Source organism: Castor canadensis, chromosome 6, assembly GCF_047511655.1.
Source record: "Castor canadensis chromosome 6, mCasCan1.hap1v2, whole genome shotgun sequence".
Taxonomy (NCBI): Eukaryota; Metazoa; Chordata; class Mammalia; order Rodentia; family Castoridae; genus Castor; species Castor canadensis.
In genome coordinates this window covers 84,100,608-84,123,769 of record NC_133391.1, presented here as the reverse complement: position 1 = coordinate 84,123,769, position 23,162 = coordinate 84,100,608, and the positions used below count along the sequence as shown (strand labels likewise).

Sequence of the window (23,162 nt, the reverse complement as noted above, 5' to 3'; positions counted from 1 at the left end):
GGAAAGTGAACAATAGCAGATCGATACGCAGTGGCTAGCCTATAATACACTATTATTACCATCTCCTTTACCTTCATTATAAAAGCTTTCTACTGTGGTTGATTGATTTTATATACTTTATATGTTGATAATAAAACTTCTGGTTCCCATTGTACAAATTGGTAAGAAAAGCAACTCAACTGCAGAAACACATTTATTGAAATGGAGCACGTAAAGAGTGTAATTATCTGTTCCCTTAATAACAATTTCAATAATAGTGAATGCTGCCCAGCTCTGATGAATACATATCTTTGAGTCTCTCTGATGCTTTTGACTTTCAGAAAACCTTAATTAGGAATGTTTATACTTAAATACATTTAATTGAAAATCAAAGCAATGAACTATTTCTTTAGAAGAAAATTGTGCTAATGAAGGAAGCATTTCATTAAGCCAAGTTACCTATAGTTTCTAATTTTGTGGTTTTTAACTTCAATTTCTTCACTTAAAAATTAAAAATATATAATGTATCAAAATAAAACATTGTGTTGTTAAAGACAATAAACTTTGCGAGGAATATAATACATCCTTTAAAATAAATTAAGATCTTTGTACTGTCAAATCAATGTATTAAAAAAAGTTACTTTAAAAAATTATTTGTAAGGAAGTGAGATTGAATCTCTTTACCTTGACTTTATGACTGTGGTCACTTTTTGGTTCCTATAGCAGTGAGAAGAAATGAGGACCTCTTCTCACCATCTGCTTTCTAGGGTTAGGGTGCTCAGGCATAAGAGAACAAGCCTGTATAGTGTAGTAGAAGATATAGTGGAAAAGAAGGAATGAGTGTGGGAAATCTGACTGAACAGCTGCTTGTATTTATAGGTATTTATACCACCCTTCTCAGCTTAGGTGGTCAGTGATTGGGAACTATTGTAAGATTGGTTAGATGTTTCAGTCTACCCTTAGGTATTATGAAACCCTTTTTTGGATAAAAACCCACTTTGTATAATTCTCTTGCTATGTCTAATAACCCCCAGGAACACACCTTGCCCTTAGTTCCAGTGATTCTGAAAGTGGTTCCCACGCACTGGGGGTATATGGATGAACGAGTCTGTATAATACTTGTGTAGATTTTTTTTTAAAAAAAAAACTTCTTTCAAGTCTTGAAATCCTAACCTCACTGGTTACTTCACACTCAAATATTATCTTGTTTTTGACCTGGTAATACATGGAGATCAAACACAGTCATTTCAGCTCATTGACAACATTTCAACTTTTTAATACCCTCAAGAAAATGAGAAGATATCTTTTGATTTTTCATTTCAGCGGGTTCCTCCTACTTTGTAAATAATGAAATACCATTCTTCATTATTTGTTTGTCTGGTACTGTATTTTAGTTTGGCTTTTTTTCACTGAATGACATAAAATTTGATGTTTTAAGGATTTTTTTGTTGTTGGTTAGAGTCGACATTTCTTAGCTGATAGAATAAGTGCAGACTGTACCTGCGTCCCTTCTGATGTGATGTTGGTCAATTCAGTCATCTCAGTTAGCCATACATTTAGTCTCAAATATACACAGGTGGTGTAAAAATGGTTACTTAACTTTCCCAGGGTTGACACTTTCTGAGAAGGAGTTGGAGGTTTAGGACAGATGCCAGACGTAAAAGGCATAGGAATAATGTTTATAATTTTCTCTATGTGTGTAAAGCACATATGTACACAAGCTTTGGTATATCTGTCTCATAGGAAACCTGTTTTATGCTGGCTGCTTCAGGGATCCAGTTGGATGATCAGTCACAATGTATCTTTTATCTGTGGCTGATAGATTTGATTTTTTTCTTTTTTTGGCCCTTGTTTCTTTTGGTCTTATTTCTATTTTTGTGAGACTAATCTCATTGCTCTTATGTTATTTTATTGTAAACAATCTAAAATTGTTTTGGGCAAATGTGAAATGTTAGTATATTAGTAGAAAAGATTAAATACTGTGCTGAATACTAACCTCAGAAAACAAAGCATTATAATGTTGCATAAGAACCCTGTGGTTACATTTTTACTCACCAAATTACTAGATTATTGCTAAAATTTAATATTTGCAAAGCAATTTCAGAGACCATAAGTTTTAAAAGACTATAGGGGATTCTAAATGAAGCTAAATAGCTTTTCATAATTTTTTTTAAAATGCCCCTTTCTATTATTGATTGAGTTACTTTCATAAGTTTTTATACTGTGAATTGGAATTTACTTTTGGATAATCCTAGAAATGAAAACTAGAATGCTAGGTAAAAACATACTTGTCATTTAAACACTAATTTCTGAAGCTTGGGTTCTGTAAACCCTGTGAATTACTTTGGGTTCATCTGCTTGTTTAATTTGATTTTCACAAGCGATAAGCCTTCTCTCTTAGTTTGTACTACCAGACTTTCTCAAATAGTGACCTAACTCGGCATTTCCCAAAGGCTTTTCTGCAGAATACCAAATATGAAGTATAAAAGCTGTTCATCGTCTCAGCACATGTGTTTAGCTGACCTTTTGAGTCATGGGTTAGAGCCCAAGGAAAAAGAAACCACAATAGATAATTCAACTCCTAAGCATTACCCGGTGGTCAGTATTGAAAGGACACAGTGACAAATAATCAGATTATTAATGGCAGGTTTTTAGTGACTTGGTTTGTTTCTTTGGAAAAGGAAATATTGTTGTATGAAATGTTACAGGTTAACATATCTATTGGTTTTACTCAAAATGCACTTTTTCTATGTTTAATTAGGCTATTAAGATTTTTGATTAAATTAGAGAAAGGAATAGTCAAGTAAATCAAACTTCAAAGATGGCGTAGATGAGAAATACTTTTGTCTTCTTGGAATAAGTGAGTGTGAAACATGGTCTGTCTTGGATCCAGTTACTGTGGTTGAGCTTCAGGAAGACTTTGGAATCCCAGTAATTACTGGGACTCCAATTATTACTGATTTCGCGAAGGATAATCCATTGAAAAGCTATGGTTATTCATAAAAGATATGGTTGTTAAAAAATCCACCTTACAAATCCTATTTTGTCTAAAATCTAGAAAAACATTTAGTAGTTTTCTTCCGTATAGTACACTTGTGAATTTAGATACTTCTTTATTACTGAGTTGCCCCACTGACCTCACATTTTTCCTTCCTTTTTCATAGGGCTCGGCTACTACTTGATCAGTACCGAAAAAAGTCAAAACTTTACCGTACTAAGGTTCTTCTGGCCCCATTAGGAGATGATTTTCGCTACAATGAATATACAGAATGGGATTTGCAGTACAGGAACTATGAGCAGCTTTTTAATTACATGAATTCTCAACCTCAGCTTAACGTAAAGGTAACAAGAAAATGCTTATTTCTGGTTCTGTGTTTGAAATTGAGCCTCCATATTAAATGAGACCATAACAAACTATTCTTAGTTTCTTTGTCCTGTATCCCAATATTTTTTAGAATGTGTCATTCTTAGTAAAAATACCATTCATTCATTGGAAAATTGTCATATCCTGTAGTTCCATTTCTAAAGCTGACCCTTTCTTACCAATCATTGAGGATTAAAGAGGAATAGCTTTTAGTTTATTGAAAATTATATGCCTACTAAATTGTGGTTTTAATTTTCAGGCATGTCCTGTCTTCCTGCCAGTGTTGCAAGTTTATTGTTTCTCTCTGAGAACGCCATCCTTCTAACTTAGTAAAGGTGACGGCAGTTACAGATGAACATGTCATGAATTTTACAAATGTTTGTGTCCAGAGCATACACTTTTTCTTTAGTGAGAAGACTTCTGAAATTAAATCCTTTGCCCGTGGTTCTTATATTTTAATTTTTAATCCTTATGTAGGATTCAAAATGTACCTTAAACTTGAGAATCGTACATATAGCCCCCTTCTCTTCATATCCATGGCTCAAATTCAGTGTTTTTCAAACCAAGGCCCGTTGCTCTCACCCCTCTCCCAGGATCATTTTGGAGCAAATCTTAGCTGTCATGTAACTGTTTCAGTGTATATATCTAAGTGATAAGGATCTGTTTCAAGCTATAATCATGAAAATGTTAGATCTAAAATTTTAACAATAATTTGATAATATTATGGATCTGGGTAGATGAAAACTTTCCTGATCTTATAAAAACAAATGTTTTGTTTGAGTCAGGATTCAAACACGAGACATCCAAGCCTTGTATGCACATATGAATAATAAAAGAAAAAAAATAAAATAAAATACAGACTTCCCAGTCCACTTCTACAATTTCAAAAAAAAAAAAAAAAAAAAAACACGAGAAATATATTTGGTCAATAAGTCTTTTCAATTTTTTTTTTCCTTAAATGCATGCTGGAAGACCTGGTGTGATTAAATTAATTATTCAGTGTATTTATTACATTCACATATTAACTTCTAAGATATTCGGAGATTAGTCAACATATTATAGAAGGGAGGTGATGTTACTATGTAGATGATGGGCTACAATGGATACAGCAGAAGTTCAAGTTTATTAAATATAACCATATGTGATATCAAGTGGATAAACTTATATAAAATATCAAACTTATTCAGGATACTTAGAACTAATTTTCTTCCAGTTTACAATCTGTGAGCATAAGATGTCTGTATTCTCAACGATGATGCTCATACATGAATGTATGACGTTTTCACTCCTATTATTTCTATTTGAGTTTTATACGAAGGGAGTCATGTGTGTGTATTTTGTTGTGTCTGGCTTTTTGTTCCACATTGTGTATACAGTTTCTCTTCACTCTTTTGAAATTGTATGTGGTATTTCTAATGTACATTTGATGAGTATGCCATAATTTATACATTTCACTATTGATGGACATATAAGTCATTTCCAGTTTCTTCTATTACAAGTAAAACTGCTTGAACATGTTCGGCATGCTTTGGTCACATATATTATGAATTTATGTGGGTATAAAATGCAATGGATTTTTTTTTTTGATCATTGGGTATGCACATTTAACTTTAGATATTGCAACATTTCAGTTATGACAATTTCAGTTGTGCTACAGCCTTACTCAAACTTTGTGTTCTCAGAATTGTTTTTTTCTTGCATTTGTATCCTTTGGTAGATGTGTTAGACTTTTTGTCACTGTGACAAATATTTGAGAGAGGCCAGGCATGGTGGCTCATGTAATCTTAGCTTCTTGGGAGACAGATTAGGAGGACTGTAGTTTGAGGCCAGCCTGTGCAAAAAAAAAAAAAAAAAAAATTACTAAGACCCCATCTCAGCCAATAAGCTGTGAGTGGTGGCACACACCTATCATCACAGCTACTTTGGAAGTATAAACATGAGGACCACAATGTGATACCCCATTCAAAAAATAATTAAAGCAAAAAGTAATGGGGGCATGACTCAAGTGGTAGAACACTTCCTTAGCAAGAGAAAAGCCTTGAGATCAAACCCTAGTACTAACAACAACAATAACAAAAATATTGGGAGAAACAACTTAAAAAATAAAGATTTATTTCAGCTCAAGGTTTCAGTCAGTGGTCACTTGGCTCCATGTTTCTGGGCCTGTAGTATGCGGTAATGTTGGAAGGGCATCAAGTTGGAAAGTGTCTCACCTTATGGCAACCAGGAAGCAGAGCAAAAGAGTAAGGGGCTGGGGTCCCCACACACCCTTTAAAGGCATGCCCCTCAAAATAGTTTCTGCTGGGTATTGAGGGGGGGAGGGAGGGGGCAGAGTGGGTGGTAAGGGAGGGGGTGGGGGCAGGGGGGAGAAATGAACCAAGCCTTGGATGCACATATGAATAATAAAAGAAAAATGAAAAAAAAATAAAATAAAGGCATGCTCCTAATGAACTACTTCCTCCCCCTGAGCCCACCTCCTAACATTTCTTTACTTGCCCCTAGTGTCACAGCTGAGGAACAAACCTCCAGGAGACATTCCAGATCCAGACCCATACTGTAACAATAGATGTGATGTTTTTTTTTCTGTTTCCTGGGTGTTAATGAGTTGATCCCCTTTTCATAAGTTTAATACCATTTGGGTGTCCTTTTTTGTAATGTGCCTATTGCAGTCTTTTGATGGTTTTTGAAATTGAATTTTATTGCCTGTCTTTTCCTTACTGTTAATAGTTCTTCTGTATATTTTGGATTAAATCTTTTCCAGATAAAAGCTATGCAAATATTGTCTCCTGCAATGTAACCTGTGTTTTCACTCTCTTAATGCTGTCTTTCCAGGCACAGAAATTCTTAAGTTTAATTAACTCTGTTGTAACAATATTTTCTTTTAGGTAGTGCTTCTTGTGTTCTGTTTAAGAAACTTGTTTACCTCATGGTCAGGAAAATACATTTCTTATGAAGTTATTTTCTAGGAGCCTTATTGTTTTGTCTTCAGCATTTAAATCTAGCATCTATCTGTGATGGAGTGTTGTCAGTCATGTGAGATGTATTTTGCCCATGAGAATATCCAGTACCATTTGTTGAAAAGATCAGTTTCCCTCCCTGCAACATCATCATTGTCATTAATCACAAGCAAGACCACATTTGTGTGGGTCTATGTCTAGAATGTCTGGTAGTAGACTATTTAACTAGTCTCATATTTTATTAACTACTGCAGTTCTTACCTGATAGTGTAGGTCTTTCAGTTTTATTCTCCTTAAGATAACTATCCTTAGTCCACTTTAGTTCTGTACTGTAAGTTAAGTTCAACTTTTTAATTTCTACCAAAATCAAAACAATGAGGATTGTATTGAATCTGGATTCAATCTGAATACATACAGTTAACTGCTTTATAAATAACTGGACCAGAGTATATTCTGTGCATAATAATGCAATTGGCTTTTGCACTTAACCTTGTATTCAGTAACCTTATTACGTTTATTCATTTTATTTGTTTTTAGATTCTTTCTGAATTTTCTTTGTTCAAATATTGGCATATTTTTCTATTACTTTCCAAAGCTTCATACCTTTCAGTCTATTTTCTTGCCTTTGCAGATACCCTGTCCTTTAATTTCTATTCCTGTCGAATAAAAGTGCTAAGAGAGAGTGGACATGCTTTTCTAAGGGAGAAAATATTCAAACATTTAGAATTTCTCATCAGTTATGATATTTGTTTCTTTTTTTGACTAGGTGGTAAATTTTATCAGTTGCTCCTTCTAGGTCTCACTTTCTATTAGACCTGTATGCCTCATGAAGTGATTGGACATGCAGATACCCCAAGATAAAAATTTAGAACTTGCCTTGATGCATTTCCATTCTCTCCAGAGTTTTTGTTCCTTGAAGTGCTGATTGCTTTGATTCCTCTTGATTTTTTTGTTCCTAAAGTCTATCTAGTTGTATTGGTGGAATGTTTAAAGTTACTGCTTCTAAACTTTTTTTAATGAAAGGGAAAAGTAAGTAGCTGAGTTTAGATGTCTTAGGGATTAATATTCAACTGGCCAAGACAGTCAGTTTGCCATTGATCATCACTTATTTAATAGTTTTGTAGTTTTTCATATGTGTTGTTCTGATAGATGTGTCTTATATTTTAATATTTAATTTGTTGGGCTGGGGCATCGCTCAAGTGGTATAGCACTTGCCCAGCAGTCATGAGGACCTGAATTCAAAACCCAGTTCTGAAAAAAAAATTTTAATTTGTTGCCTTTTAATGTATAAACTACTTAAATATATGCTACTTAAATATATATGCATATATATTTAAGTGGTTTGTACATTACATGTATATATATATATATACACACATACATACACATATACATTTGGCAGTACTGAGGTTTGAACTCAGGCCTCACACTTGCTAGGCAGGTGCTCTACCACTTGAGCCACACCACCAGCCCTTCAATATTTATTTGATTATTTTTATGTATGCTAAATATTCACTTTATATGAGCTGCCAGGAAATTTTTAAGAAGATTTGCTTTAAATAATTACTTTTGAAACTACTGTAGCACAGTTAGAGGATTACTTTTCAATCCTTAAAGATTGGATTAAATTGTAGAAAAAAGTTCACTAGGGCACTTATCTAAACTTCTAAACATTGTTTTGGGAAATTGCCAAGAAAAAATTGTCATCCTGATGTACAATAACAATTGAAGTATTTTAAAGGACATGCTTTGTTGTTATTATCATCTCAATGCTATGCCATAAATTTCTAAATTTTGAAACGCAAAGGGATTTTTGGAATTATTTACCTGATGGGGTTGTAAGTGCTTTACTCAGAACCTAATTTCCTTTAGCAGAGATATTAGGAAATTACTCAAAACTACTAGTGAGATAAGTGCTAAATATTAGAAATAGGGTTTAGAACCATGACATTGCTTTATTGTATCAAAATGACTTTGCTCTGTGTGTGTGTGTGTGTGTGTGTGTGTAAGGGAGAAATAATGAAATTCTGTTGAATAATCTTTTTTGTAACAAGAGTTCTTTTTGATATATGTTTATACTGTCTTATATAATGTTTCTTTCTTTGATTTGTAGACTAGTTTGAACTCATATAAATTTTTGTACTGGTAATTTAAATCATTAGTTCATTTGAGTAGTCAACCACGCAGTTCTCAGCATTCTAATGTTTTACTTTTACTTACTGTAGAAAATGTCCACTTTTTTAAATGACCTGCTGTTCTTAAATTTTCTTCTTTCTCTCTTCTAAGAACTCAAAACTGGAAGATGGGTCAGAGAAAGTACGATATATGAAATACCTTATGGCTAACAGAAATGTTCTTTACTCTTAACTGGAACATTTTGCTTTTTAGTTTTGCTACCCACATCCCACCCTTTCATTCATTTAGATAACTTCATGCCTGGGTCCTTGAATACTTCAGAACTTTAAAGATATGTAAGGAGCTTTCATGGCCAAAAATTTGTAGTTCTAAATAATTCTCCTCCTGTTTAAGTGTACCTGTTTTCTCCTAGTTAAATTTGAAACTTGATGCAAGTAAAAGAAAGAGTCCCTTGTATTTTTGCCCTGCTTTTGATCCTGGTAAAATTTGTGCTGTATGCTCATTTTCACTTAGAAGTGTATCTTAAACATTTATTAGTAGCTTTTCCTTTCAGTGTAAGAAGCAACACATTTTAAGGTAGAAATGAATAAAGTATAACTTCCAATTTTTTTAACTAGATACAGTTTGGAACGTTGTCAGATTATTTTGATGCACTGGATAAAGCAGCTGCAACTGAGAGAAAGAAGGGTCAGCTGATGTTCCCTGTTCTAAGTGGAGATTTTTTCACCTACGCGGACCGAGATGATCATTATTGGAGTGGCTACTTTACATCCAGACCTTTTTACAAAAGAATGGATAGAATCATGGAATCTCATTTAAGGTACATTTTAGTTACATTTTTCATTCACTTCCTTTATGTTATGGTAGCCTTTTTGTAGAGTTTTGCATACTGTAAACCACTTATGCGGTTTTATAATGCACTTAATGTAATTGTGAAATTTTAATACAATTAGAAATGTCTCTAAAGTATAATCAGATTATTACATTGATTTGTTCTGGGATGAAAAGCAGTTTATCTAATTAGATTTTCTTGCATTTATATTCTGTGTTTTGTATTTTTATAATGAATTCACCTGTGTTAATTTACATGCTATATTAACATTCCACGAGATCATCACGTGTGTCTACAGACCAGTAGTCCAGAAGGCTATATTGTTAGAAACATGGGCAAGTGTCAATGAAGTAACTAGGACCTCTCATCAGCCCAAAGTGGCTCCAAGTGCACACTCTAAAACGAATGTATTGTGTGTGGGAGAACTTTAGAGGCTCCATTTCATTTCTTCTTTATGTAAGATGTATTTCTCTAGGTATGACTTTTCTGCTTAGCAGAGATGAAAATTGATGGGGCTGGCTGAGTGATTGGCTGAAAAAACAGACTGATTCAGAGTAGATAGAAAAGTCAATAGAAACTAATAACATCAATGTAGCATGAATAGTAGAACTTTCCACTGTCCAGTGGAACTTCCTACAGTGAAAAGTTCTGGTTCTGCACTGTCAAGTGTGGTGTCTGTGTCTGTCAAGCACTTGGAAGGTGACTCCCATGTATTGAGTTCTCAATTTCATCTAATTTTTAATTAATTTAAATGTCAGTAGCCATGTGGTAGTGACTACTGTATTGAGAAGTACGATTCTCAGAAATTGAGTCAGATTCTTTTTTTTTCTGGTAAAGTTGAACTACCTCACTGAGTCCCAAGACTTCCTCTCTACATATCCTAGTAGAGTAATTCATTATTATGATGAGGCTTGGTATTGAAAATGTATTAGATTGCACCTGCCATTTTTTTGTATACTAATGGGTTCTGAGTACATTTTAGAAAGACTTTTTATAAATCCCTAAATTTCAAGAAAATTGGGATATGAGAGAGAATATATCTTGTTATATTTATAATAAAAGTATTCATACATTGTGAGAAATGCATAAAATGATCAGTTATCTGTTAACTTATTCTCAGCTTTCTATGATAAAATAGAATAAATGCTAACAATGTAGAGATTCTTTCACCCCTGAATTTATGATTTTAAATGTTATATTTTCTAATGGTAGGGTTGTGAATATCTTAATTTATTTTGAAAGTCCTGCTTTAAAGCAATGCAAAGCAAAAATTATGTAATAGTTTTAAATTTCCAAATGTATTAATTTATTTGAAAATAAGTATCTTGTCTGAAAATAGTAATATTTCATCCTCATTTGTAAAATGAGGATAAAATAGAAAGGTATAAGGAAGAAAGTATTTTTAAAAACTACTGTTTAGCATTTTTGGATATCTGTATCACATATATTTACTCTTTTCAAAATCAGGAATATTGGCATGGATATATATACATTATTTGCTTAATTCTAACTTAGTGATTTTCATGCCATGATTTTTGGAACATTTTCAAGTGGAGTTTTTTTCATTGTCTTTCATTTATTTCTACAACATAGTGGAATCCATCAGTTTTTATAATAAAGCACTTCCAGTATCTCCTTTTTCTTTGAAACATTTTAGATCTGCCTTGATTTTATCTTTATTTTCCTTTACATGTTTGACAGAGAGGCTTCTTATGCTTCTTGCCACTTAATTTATGTCTTTTTAAATTTCTACAATTTTAGCATGTATTAATTATAGAAACAGTGAGTTTCATTATGCATTTTCATATGTGTAAATAATGTACTTTGTCATATTTACCCCCGTTCCCCTTCTCTTCCCTCTTGATTTTCCCCTTCCTTTGCTCTAATAGCCCCCCTCCTAGTTACATGTCATTTATTTGGTAGGTTGTTTGTTTTGGTGGTGCTGGGGTTTGAAATCAGGGCCTTGGCCTTGCCAGGCAGGTGCTCTGCCACTTGAACAATGCTTCCAGCCTTTTTTGGTTTATGTTATGTTTTAGATAGGCTCTTAGGCTTTTGCTTGAGATGGCCTGAACTGTTACCTCCTACCTATAGCTTTCTGTATAGCTAGGACCACAGGCATGTGCCACCATTCCCAGCTTATTTGTTGAGCTAGGGTCTTGTTAACTTTTTGCCTAGGTTGGCCTCAAACTGTGATCTTCCCTTCTGATCTCTGCCTCTCACATAGCTGGGATTAGAGGTGTGAGCCACCATGCCTGTATATATATATATGTATATATATGTATATATATATATATATATATATATATATACATGTATGTGTGTGTATGTATAGGGAGGTGTGTGTGTGTGTGTGTGTATATATATATATATATATTTTTTTTTAAAGATCTAGATTCCACATAAGGCCATGTCTCCTCTTAAAGAATTCCTTTAGAACTCTCCTTTTGAAGATTTCCTGAACAATTTCTTCTGAAGGAAAGAAAAGGTATAGATCATAACCCTCTGTGTTCTTACCCCCTGTGAGAGTAGATGGTATTCTGGTGGTGATGTCGTGGTATTCATCCTCTCTGCTGTGTTAAGATTTTTTTTTTTCACTGTGTTACTTACAGGAGCAGGCTCATTTTCAGGATCATCTAGAACTAGGACCTTCAATATCATTGTAAACATAGTGGCCTTTATTGGGTTTTTTACCATAGTCATCTTAGATACTTGAGAACTTAAATGTTTTAGATAGCTTGGTGGTTCTATATAAACTGTAGTCTGTATTTTTTAGTATAAATTGTATTAAAATTGTAGGCTTAAAAATGTTACTAGCATAAATTAATTATATGAAGGGTTTGATTGTGATATTTACATAGTTATCTAATATATTTTGATCAGATTTATCCCATCTATAATACTCTTTCTTGCTTTCTCTTCCTTTTCCTCCTTGCAGTAGTTTTCAGTGGGCTTCATTATTCTGCTTTCCTATGTGTATTTAATGTATCTTGGTTACCGTCTACTTCCTCCCTTTCCCCTTATACTGTTTCTCATCCCCGAAGTCCCCTTTTTACAATCATGTCATATTAGTGTAGATTGTAGATTAATTTAAAACCACATTTAAAAACTATCAATGTCATACATTTTAGATTATAAGCTAAAATATTTACTTTGAAATGAAATTTAATTACTCTTTTTTGCAATTAGGGCTGCTGAAATTCTTTACTATTTTGCCCTGAAGCAAGCTCAGAAATACAAGATAAATGCATTTCTTTCGCCAACACATTACATGGGACTAACAGAAGCCAGAAGGAATTTGGGACTCTTTCAACATCATGACGGTATAACAGGAACAGCAAAAGATTGGGTAGTTGTGGATTATGGTACCAGGTAATGTTATTAGGAAAAATAATTTTTAAAAATATTAAAAATTTGAGACATACAGTTATGTATATCTTGAGATGAAGCTCTTAATGCATGTCAGAACACATTAATAATGATATTCCTTGTATGTATTGCTACAGCAAGCATCACCACTTTTTCAAAGCGTTCTTCAAGAAATCTTTCAAAGCATGCTAGTTGCCCCAACTTTCTTATTGTCGTGTATTTCTCTGAATAGAGTAGTAAAACATTATAAAGGTGATCCTGTTTTCTCCTGAGTACAGCATAGAAATTAGGGTTATCTTTTTTTTTTTAACATTTTTATTAGTTTATAGTAGTTGTGTATGGTATTTCTTTGAGATATTTCCTTATATGCATATAATGTAAGGGGTTATCTTCTTTATCAATGATTTGGTACCAAACAAATCATAGTTAAAATCCAAGCAGATAAAAAGCCCCACTTCATTGTATAGCAGTTCAGTGTCATTCTGCTTGATAGCAAGTTGTTCTTGGATACTTAAATTATTATTAGAGGGACATTGACAGAAAAGAATGAGATGAGGAGCAAACCAGGAAGGAAAAGGACCTAGAAAACAAGTTATGTATGGGTGATGTAAGCAGCTGAGGATGAGAAGGGTGGCTGCGGTGTTGATATCAGCTTTCTTTCTCACTGGAGACCTGTAGGGTAAGCAAGGGAGGAGAGGCTCAGTTATTTCTGTATCAAAGAATTAGGAACAATGAGTACAGGCTTTGGCTCAGAAAGGGAAAGGATTTGGTAAACAATGCTCAATAGTGGAAAAGCTAACCTATTGTGAGAGTGACATCTCTGTTGTCCTGCCAGAGTGTGGATGCCCATTCAGTGCAGAGGAGATTCCTAATACTGGAGAAGAAGTGTTGGCTATTGTTTCACTGTAGTTTATACTCTTGTTCCAGATATTGTTTCTATCATCAGGGATAGGCAGGGCTAGGATGTGGCTCAGTGGTAGAGTATTTGCTTAGTTTGCACAAGGTCCTGGGTTCAATCCCCAGCACTGAAAACAACAACAACAACAACAAAAAAAACCAATGGTATTCTTTGATAATATTTTGAAATCATTAAAATTGTACTGTAGTTTTCTTATAAATTTAAAAAATGAATTGTCTTATTATAACTACTCCTATATATAAAAAGCATACATAACATGTAAAAATGAACACTAAAAGCCAAGTGCTGGTGGCTCATGCCTGTAATCCTAGCTACTTGGGAACCTGAGGTGAGGAAGATTGAGGTTCAACGCCAGCCTAGGCAAATAGTTCATGAGACCCTGTCTCCAAAATAACCACAGCAAAATGGACTGCAGGTGTGGCTCAAATGGTAGAGGAACAGCTTTGAAAGTGTGAAACCCTGAGTTTAAACTCCAGTCCAATGGGGAAAAAAAAATCACTAAAACATAGACCCACACATAATGCTGTTAATTGTAGTAAGTGTTAAGTTTTTATTTGTACTATTTTGACTAGTTTTATAGAAATAAGGGAAAATATTCCTAAGGTTTTTATTGTTGACTTCGGTACTTCAGAAGTATATTCAAAGTAGTATCTTGGATATCTTCTCAATTTTCTTGTGGAAAATACATTTTTCTCAATGTATTCTGTCTACTGAAGCTGGGCTAAAAGTGGAAAACTCATTAGTTGATAGTGATGTTTGGTATTTCTCCCAAAGAAAGCATTTTTAAAAGTAAGGCCAGAACCTTCATTTTTCCTTTTCACTGGTTCTTCCTTATTGGTTTTTTGAGAGGTTAGAAGTGAGACTACCACTAGAGCTCCTTAGAGGGAATAGAGCAGCCATTCTCTTACACTGCCTCCTTGCTTTTTCTGGCTGCCATATTAAATAGATTTGGGTATAGATCAGTTAGCTTTTGCTACAGAATATTTTTTGTATCATGACCTTTCCTTGAGGCCTGTCATTAGTTTCTCAATATATTTTGTATTGCTTTTAGTTTACAAAAACAGCCCTGTACAGAATTGCATGTTAGAGAAAAAAAAAGACAGCAATTTTCAAATTGTGCTTGACATTTATAAATTTGCTTTGTGAGTACTTCACACTTCAACTGAAAAGTTACAAACAGTGATCAAGTCATTAGCACAGACATTTTAAGTAGGAAATTTCCAAACACAACTTAGAGAATTACAAACAAAGAGGCAGATAGCATTGAGTATTCTCTTGTATTTGGACTGTTGACTGCTGTTCATTCAGTTGTTGGCAGATATGTTGCTGTGATTAGGGATTGCATTTATGGCTGCTGGTAATTGCAATTCCAAATAGAATAAATCCTTTTGTGCTTATTTTATGTCCTATAAAGGAAGTTCCTGGGTCAGGTATGACAGCTCCTCAGTACCATCATAGATGGGGTAACTGTGAGTGTTATACTCCACAGTAGACTGAATGTTTATATCATGAACTGGAGAGCAAGAATATATTGTGGCATATCTGGAAGTTAATTCTAATTGTGACATGAGAAAATGAATTAGACTGGGACTGTTCATAATGGATGGTCATTTTAAAAGTAGATAATGGGGTTTATGAGGAAGGGAAGAAGAAATTGTAATGAGGTCAGTTACAGAAAGGATTTAGAATTCTGCCAATTTTTCCTAAGTTGTAATTAATATAGGTAGGAAGAAACTGAACAAAAGGTCCTAACATATAGATGAAAACTACCGAGTGACAGATACCATACTATTTGTTTAAACAATAGCATTGACAACAAACTAGAAAGCTATGATTCCTAAGTGATTTTCCCTCAAGTATATTCCATATTAATAGGATAATTACACATTAGGATGTTAAAGGTTCTGAGAAATCCCATATTGATGAAGTACTTAAAACATTTAAAATTTGGTTATACCAGTTTTCCTCAAATTTTCTTCTGAACTGAGAGTTAATGTTTCTTTTGTACTTGTTTTAACCCTTTTTGATTTTCTTCTAAAATAAAGGAACAAATAATTGGTTTGTGATACAATCCCTTATAGCTATTGAAGTAATCATTCTGGATACTCTTATTGTTTGATATGATATTTATAGAAAGCATAAGCATTTTAAATAAGTTGGTATGTTTCACTGTATTCAAAGTTTTCTATTTAAAAAGAATCCATATCAGTGAAAACTTTCTGATTAGCCATTTTTCCTAATTATTTACTTCTGGAGGAAAAAATCCAGTTCATTATAGATTCATTATAATTTTATTTTATGAATGTAAGATGTAGGTACTGTTGGTTTGAGTGTTATTAAGGAAATTGAAAATATTATATGTGGATTTTTGAATTCTTAGATTAATGAAATTTTTGATCTACAGACTTTATCATTCATTAATTGTTTTGGAGAAGATAATTGGAGATTCTGCATCTCTGCTTATCTTGAAGGACAAAAACATGTTCGAGTCTTTCTCTTCTGATACCTTCCTAGAGATGGTTAGTTGAGCTCTTCCGTATTCATCATAAAAATGTGAGATTCTTTTGTTCTTGGACTGGAAAAGAGGATGAGAAACTTAATGAAAAGATATATTGAATTATAATTATTACTTTGTGTTTTATTGGGAAGAATTTGTATCACTTTATGTCAGTTGCCTGTTCATCCCTCTTTTCTATAAGCGTGTATGCATTTGATTTCTCAGATGTATTTTGTTCTGACTAAATCTTAGTATGAAAAACAATAAAGAGAACTTATTTCAAAGTAGGTAAAATAAATAGGCTTTTAGAACAACTCTATTGAGGTGATATTATAGGGCAACTTGGCATAGTAGTTACTTATTCTGCTTGGCTTTAATTGGATACCTCTTGATACTTAAAATTTTTGTAAGTCTTAAGCCAGTTCATACCAAACCTGAATTCGAGTGGTCTTTAGGTTTCTGGTTTCCGTATGTCTGTGGGAGGCTGTGGGCTATGCTGAAATGTGTTCAACAATAGTGTAAATAATGAGGAGATTCTATTTTCCTCAACACTGCACCTGATTGAACAGGCCTTGAGAAGCTATTTAGGTTTTTAAAATAGGCCCTCATTCATTTGTTTGTAAAATGGATGGTAACAACTGCTAAAACAGCAGAGAAGGACAGTTGAGAAATGGTTGATTACAGTGCTCTTTATGCTTCTTCTCAACAACTCAGATGTTTTTACAGGGTAACTTAGTTATCATTAGAGTCTTTTATGAATGTCAGAATTTGAATTTTATATGTAATTTGAATTTATGTATCTGGAATCAGATTCAGCTTCAATATTTTTAGACTGATGCTTGTTATCAAGACATGATTATAAATTTTCATTTCAAAGTAGGAAAAAAACAAGAAATGGATACAGATTTTTTTTTTTAAGGATATGAAACATAGGATACAGAAGCAAAGTAGTAAATTATCCATGTAACTGATTCATTTGGTTCCAAACTGGAACACAACTCATTGTAGACTCTAGCCCTGGTAATGTATGTTGTGCTTAAGTCTGAACACGCACACATACACACATACACACACACACACACACACACACACGCACTCACATGCAAACACACACAGATTGCTTGCTTTGAAATTTGATGTATTCTATTACATTTGGAAAGAGGTTTCTTTTTTCACATTGTGCCCTTTGCAAGATTTTTGCATAGTATTGCATAGCTAATTTTCATACTTATTAAAAGTGAAATAAAATATTGTTCATTTTTATAGGATTCAAAACAAAACTCACAAGATTCTCTGCCACAAAAACGTATAATACAGCTGACCACAAATGAGCCAAGGTAAGTTTGCAATTTCTTATAAATTTTTACTACTTTTCTGGCTTAACATGTTTGGTTTTCATAGTTCTTGTCTTTAGTCAGCATATATTTTGAAGTAGTATTTCATTTAACCAGTTACTGAATTAAAAAATTTTGAAGAAATAGATTTTCTCCCATGACTGTCATACTCAATGCTAATAGCTAACACAGTGCTTGGTACATTAATTGCTAATTCTATAATTATAACTGTTAACATTTTCCATAAATATGTGATAGGGGAGAGTAAATGTGTAGCTTATGATTAAAAAAATCCCTTATCTTTGTAATACTGGTTTTAGATTGTTACATTTCTTGGTAAACCTTTCATCTAGTTGTCTGCTTTTTATTAATCGCTGATCTTATTAAACTCTATTGTTAGTAGATCAGTGGTCCTCCTTTAAATTGTTCACTAGAAAACTGTCCTTTTGCTCATCAGACTGCCTTGTTTTATCAATATTGGTGTATGATAAAGTAAGTGGAAAAGCTGTTTATTATTCAGAAACTAGGACATTTCTTGGGAGGCTATCTCCAATTTATAAAGAAGTGCTTTATGTTTTTACTGGCAATTCTTTGTATCTATTTTTTTGCGGGGGGAGTGGCTAGTGTTTGAACTCAGGGTTTTGTGTCTTGCAAAGCAGGCATGCCACTGCTTGAACCACACCTCCAATTTTGGAGATTGGGTCTTGCAAAGTTTTTGCCTTGGCTGTCCTCAAACTGTGATCCTCTCAAGTTCAGCCTCCCAAATAGCTAGGATTAAGGCGTGAGCCACTGGCGCTCAGGTTGAATGAAAAAAAAAAAAAAATGACCTGGTATCAACCAGTCATTATTCAGGGGACCCAGCACATTGTGCATTTTTGTAATATTATTTCCTATCATTATAATTGAGAAATTTAGTGTTAACTGCTGACAAATTGAAAGGTAAAAGAATAAATTGAAGAATAATTCATAGTTTTTATAAAAACTACTAAAAAATGAATAGAATAGCTGGATTTGGTGGTCCATGCCTGTAATCTCAGCATTCCGGTGGCTGAAGCAAGATTGTGAGTTCAAGGCCAGCCTTGGCTGCATAGCAAGGCCTTGTCTCAAAAAAGTAAATAAAAGGAATAAAAGTATTAGAGGAAATTTATATTGGCTAGTAGAGTTGAGATTTTGGATAAAGTGTAGACTAAGCCTTGGTTGTCGAAACTTATTCAGTAAGTACAAACTTACGACATATAAAGCTTATATCTTAGAACAAGAAGATAAGTGGTTTTTAGGAATAATAAAGTTATTATTGCTATTATTTACATTACTGACATCTGAAAGGTTTCAGATTGTGAGGATATTGTTAGGATGAAATGATACTGATAGAAATATCAGTGAAAAAATAATATCAATCATAAAATAATAAAGTTTTCTTTGTTTTAAAATAAGTAATTTTTCAATACATTTGGGTTCACATGTCTGTTCCTTAAATATTTTATTCCTCATAAACTGGTGTCAGTAGCTTATTTGCACTTAGTCATAAATCGCCTGTTGAACATTTTTCTTTTGTATTTTGGTGAGGGAACGTCTTTGACTTTTCTGAAGAATGATAGATGGTTACTATAAGTGATGTTATGTTCCCTCCCAGCCTCTTTACTTTTCCTCTGGAGTGTAGGAGGCATGAAGCAGGCCAGGCCATAACAGGTCAGAGAAGGAGATATTCCCTTTGATTTCTTTCCTTTCTTCACTGGTCCAACCTTAGCCAACAGTAATTGACAGTTTAGCCTTACTTATGCTAGAGGAAGGGAGTCAGGGAAAATAAGTCTAGCAGTAAAGGAGAAATATTTTTGAACTTTAATATTGAGGGGTGGTTTTAGTTACAGATAAACATAAATGGAATTTATATAGTGGGGTGATTCCTTTTTGATGCTTCTTCTTAAACAGTTTGCACTTAAATAGTGTTCATCTTGCCATTATTTCTTTATAGTACTTTTTAATCAAATGTCAATGTGGCCATTTCCATAGGTAGGTAAATTAGGAATACTTCTGACTGTCAGATTTTGTTTTTATGCCTTTTATCTATTTCATACTTGAAAGCTTCATGAATAGAATAATTTATTTGTGGTTTTAAAATTTATTTTTGTACTTGTTAGTCACAAATTACCTTAGTTCCTGACCTGTCAGTAAAATCACTGAAGAATAAAGGAATGAGAGTGGCCTTTGAAAAAGGAAGAATGTGATAGTTTTATTGAACAGGCCTACAAGTTAAATTGCTCTTCTCAGCCTTTTGAAAGTTTTAGCGCTGTGGTTGTGAGTGAGTCTCATATTCCTCATAAGTCTTGTGATGGTTCTAGAGGTTAGTTTTGATTTAATTGTAATTCCTATTTAAGTAACAAATTTTTAATCTGAATAAACCATGCATTCACAATGGGGAAGATAACTCTCCCCAGGAGAGTGAAAACTGGTTCTTGGGGGATTTGGAGAATTTCTTATTCTTGTTAATATAGGAAGCACAGATAATAAAATGTAGAAGTAAATACCATGTGTGGCATTAATATTGGGGGGCGGGGTTATTCAGAAATAAATGTCTAAAAAGAGCTGTATGGAAATGATAATATAAAAAAGGTTGAGAAAAACTGATCTAAACCCATAAACTTAAGTAATATATGCAAATGAATTTGATCATTCTGTTGGCAATGTTAGTTATTGCTATAATTCAACATAATTTAGTCTGTGACTATTTAGAAAGTAGTATATACTCTGGTGAAAGTCACATTAGTACATGTTGATGTACCTGATGTAGCTCACAAGGTTATGTGAGCATGGATTATAGGGCATGGATTTGTAGTTTCTGTAGAGAAAGCAGGTACAGTTAAGAATTAAAGTGAGGGCGCCTTGAAGAAGCCATAAATTGTCTAGCCTTAGGAATCCTTAAATGCAAAAGAGATTTTTCTGTTTCTCTACATTAATAATTTTCTAAAGAAACTTATTAGAATGACTTGCAAGAGTCGGGTCTTTGAAGACACTGATGGTACAAGGTAAAAATCTAAGGCAGGTAAAGAGAATTTAGAATTTAGTATTCTTTCAATATTCCATCTATATAGGAAGGACAAGAAGAAGCTACCATAGAACAGACCAGGAAGTCATGTGGTAAACAGACTTCTTCTGTAAGGTGGATAATTTGAAATGCCTGAAATATATGGTTAAAATTATATCCAAATAACCTCTATAAATCTGAAATTAAAGATTTTTTTTTTTTAAGTAGAAAGTTTGTCTTAGTTCATTTAAGCTGCTGTAGAATACCACACTGGGTTATTTGTAACAAACAGAAATTTATTCAACTCATAGTTTGGAGGCTGGAGAGTTCAAGATGTCGGGGCTGTATCTATCTAGTGAGGCCTTGCTTACTGTGTCATTTGATAGTGGAAGGTGGAATGGCAAGAGAGCCTTTTCGGGAGGGGTGTGGCAAACATCCTTTTATCAGGAGCCTACTCCCAAGATCGCTAACCCATTTCTGTGATGACAGCATTAATGTACTCATGAGGTATGGTTCTCATTACCTAATGACCTCTTAAAGTTCTCAGTTCTCAACACTGTTGCACTGGGGAGAAAGTTTCCTGTACATGAGCATTGTGGGACTCATTCATAGCAAACTTTTCTAGTTTGACAATAGTTTATTCAAACTACCATTATGAATTTTCTATAAATACTTTCTATTTCTAGTAAAGTATTCATTGATAAGTAATCCACCCCTCTGTCTCTCATGTCCCAAAAAAGAGAAGAGATTAACTTGAAAATAAATTGTTGACATTGTGGAGACACAAGGCAATCAGTGGTTTTTTTTTTATTGTTTTATTATTCATATGTGCATACAATGCTTGGGTCATTTCTCCCCCCTGCCCCCACCCCCTCCCTTACCACCCACTCCACCGCCTCGCTCTCCCCCCACCCCCTCAATACCCAGCAGAAACTATTTTGCCCTTATTTCTAATTTTGTTGAAGAGAGAGTATAAGCAATAATAGGAAGGAACAAGTGTTTTTGCTGGTTGAGATAAGGATAGCTATACAGGGAGTTGACTCACATTAATTTCCTGTGCGTGTGTGTTACCTTCTAGGTTAATTCTTTTTGATCTCACCTTTTCTCTAGTTCCTGGTCCCCTTTTCCTATTGGCCTCAGTTGCTTTTAAGGTATCTGCTTTAGTTTCTCTGCGTTAAGGGCAACAAATGTTAGCTAATTTTTTATGTGTCTTACCTATCCTCACCCCTCCCTTGTGTGCTCCCATTTTTATCATGTGCTCAAAGTCCAATCCCCTTGTTGTGTTTGCCCTTGATCTAATGTCCACATATGAAGGAGAACATATGATTTTTGGTCTTTTGGGCCAGGCTAACCTCATTCAGAATGATGTTCTCCAATTCCATCCACTTACCAGAGAATGATAATATTTCGTTCTTCTTCATGGCTGCATAAAATTCCATTGTGTATAGATACCACATTTTCTTAATCCACTCATCAGTGGTGGGGCATCTTGGCTGTTTCCATAACTTGGCTATTGTGAATAGTGCCGCAATAAACATGGGTGTGCAGGTGCCTCTGGAGTAACCTGTGTCACATTCTTTTGGGTATATCCCCAAGAGTGGTATTGCTGGATCAAATGGTAGATCAATGTCTAGCTTTTTAAGTAGCCTCCAAATTTTTTTCCAGAGTGGTTATACTAGTTTACGTTCCCACCAACAGTGTAAGAGGGTTCCTTTTTCCCCGCATCCTCGCCAACACCTGTTGTTGGTGGTGTTGCTGATAATGGCTATTCTAACAGTGGTGAGGTGGAATCTTAGTGTGGTTTTAATTTGCATTTCCTTTATTGCTAGAGATGGTGAGCATTTTTTCATGTGTTTTTTGGCCATTTGAATTTCTTCTGAGAAAGTTCTGTTTAGTTCACTTGCCCATTTCTTTATTGGTTCATTAGTTTTGGGAGAATTTAGTTTTTTAAGTTCCCTATATATTCTGGTTATCAGTCCTTTGTCTGATGTATAGTTGGCAAATATTTTCTCCCACTCTGTGGGTGTTCTCTTCAGTTTAGAGACCATTTCTTTTGATGAACAGAAGCTTTTTAGCTTTATGAGGTCCCATTTATCTATGTTATCTCTTAGTTGCTGTGCTGCTGGGGTTTCATTGAGAAAGTTCCTACCTATACCTACTATTTCCAGAGTATTTCCTCTTTCCTGTATCAACTTTAGAGTTCGTGGTCTGATATTAAGATCCTTGATCCATTTTGAGTTAATCTTGGTATAGGGTGATATACATGGATCTAGTTTCAGTTTTTTGCAGACTGCTAACCAGTTTTCCCAGCAGTTTTTGTTGAAGAGGCTGCTATTTCTCCATCGTATATTTTTAGCTCCTTTGTCAAAGACAAGTTGGTTATAGTTTTGTGGCTTCATATCTGGGTCCTCTATTCTGTTCCACTGGCCTTCATGTCTGTTTTTGTGCCAGTACCATGCTGTTTTTATTGTTATTGCTTTGTAATATAGTTTGAAGTCAGGTATTGTGATACCTTCTGCATTGTTCTTTTGACTGAGTATTGCCTTGGCTATTCGTGGCTTCCTGTGTTTCCATATAAATTTCACAGTAGACTTTTCGATCTCTTTAATGAATGTCATTGGAATTTTGATGGGAATTGCATTAAACATGTAGAATTCTTTTGGGAGTATTGACATTTTTACTATATTGATTCTACCAATCCATGAGCATGGGAGATCTCTCCACTTTCTATAGTCTTCCTCAATCTCTTTCTTCAG

The 23,162-nt window shown here is 34.0% G+C and overlaps 1 protein-coding gene across 1 annotated transcript in view; it reads left to right on the top strand.

Annotated features, from left to right (window-relative positions):
* The window catches only part of Man2a1 (mannosidase alpha class 2A member 1), a 169,705-nt gene that overhangs the window by 70,463 nt on the left and 76,080 nt on the right, over window positions 1–23,162 (top strand). The window contains exons 8-12 of the mRNA XM_074076978.1: window positions 3,144–3,321; window positions 9,054–9,256; window positions 12,455–12,637; window positions 15,958–16,072; window positions 17,317–17,387. Of these exons, the coding sequence (XP_073933079.1) occupies window positions 3,144–3,321; window positions 9,054–9,256; window positions 12,455–12,637; window positions 15,958–16,072; window positions 17,317–17,387 (750 nt within the window). The remainder of the gene's footprint in view (window positions 1–3,143; window positions 3,322–9,053; window positions 9,257–12,454; window positions 12,638–15,957; window positions 16,073–17,316; window positions 17,388–23,162) is intronic.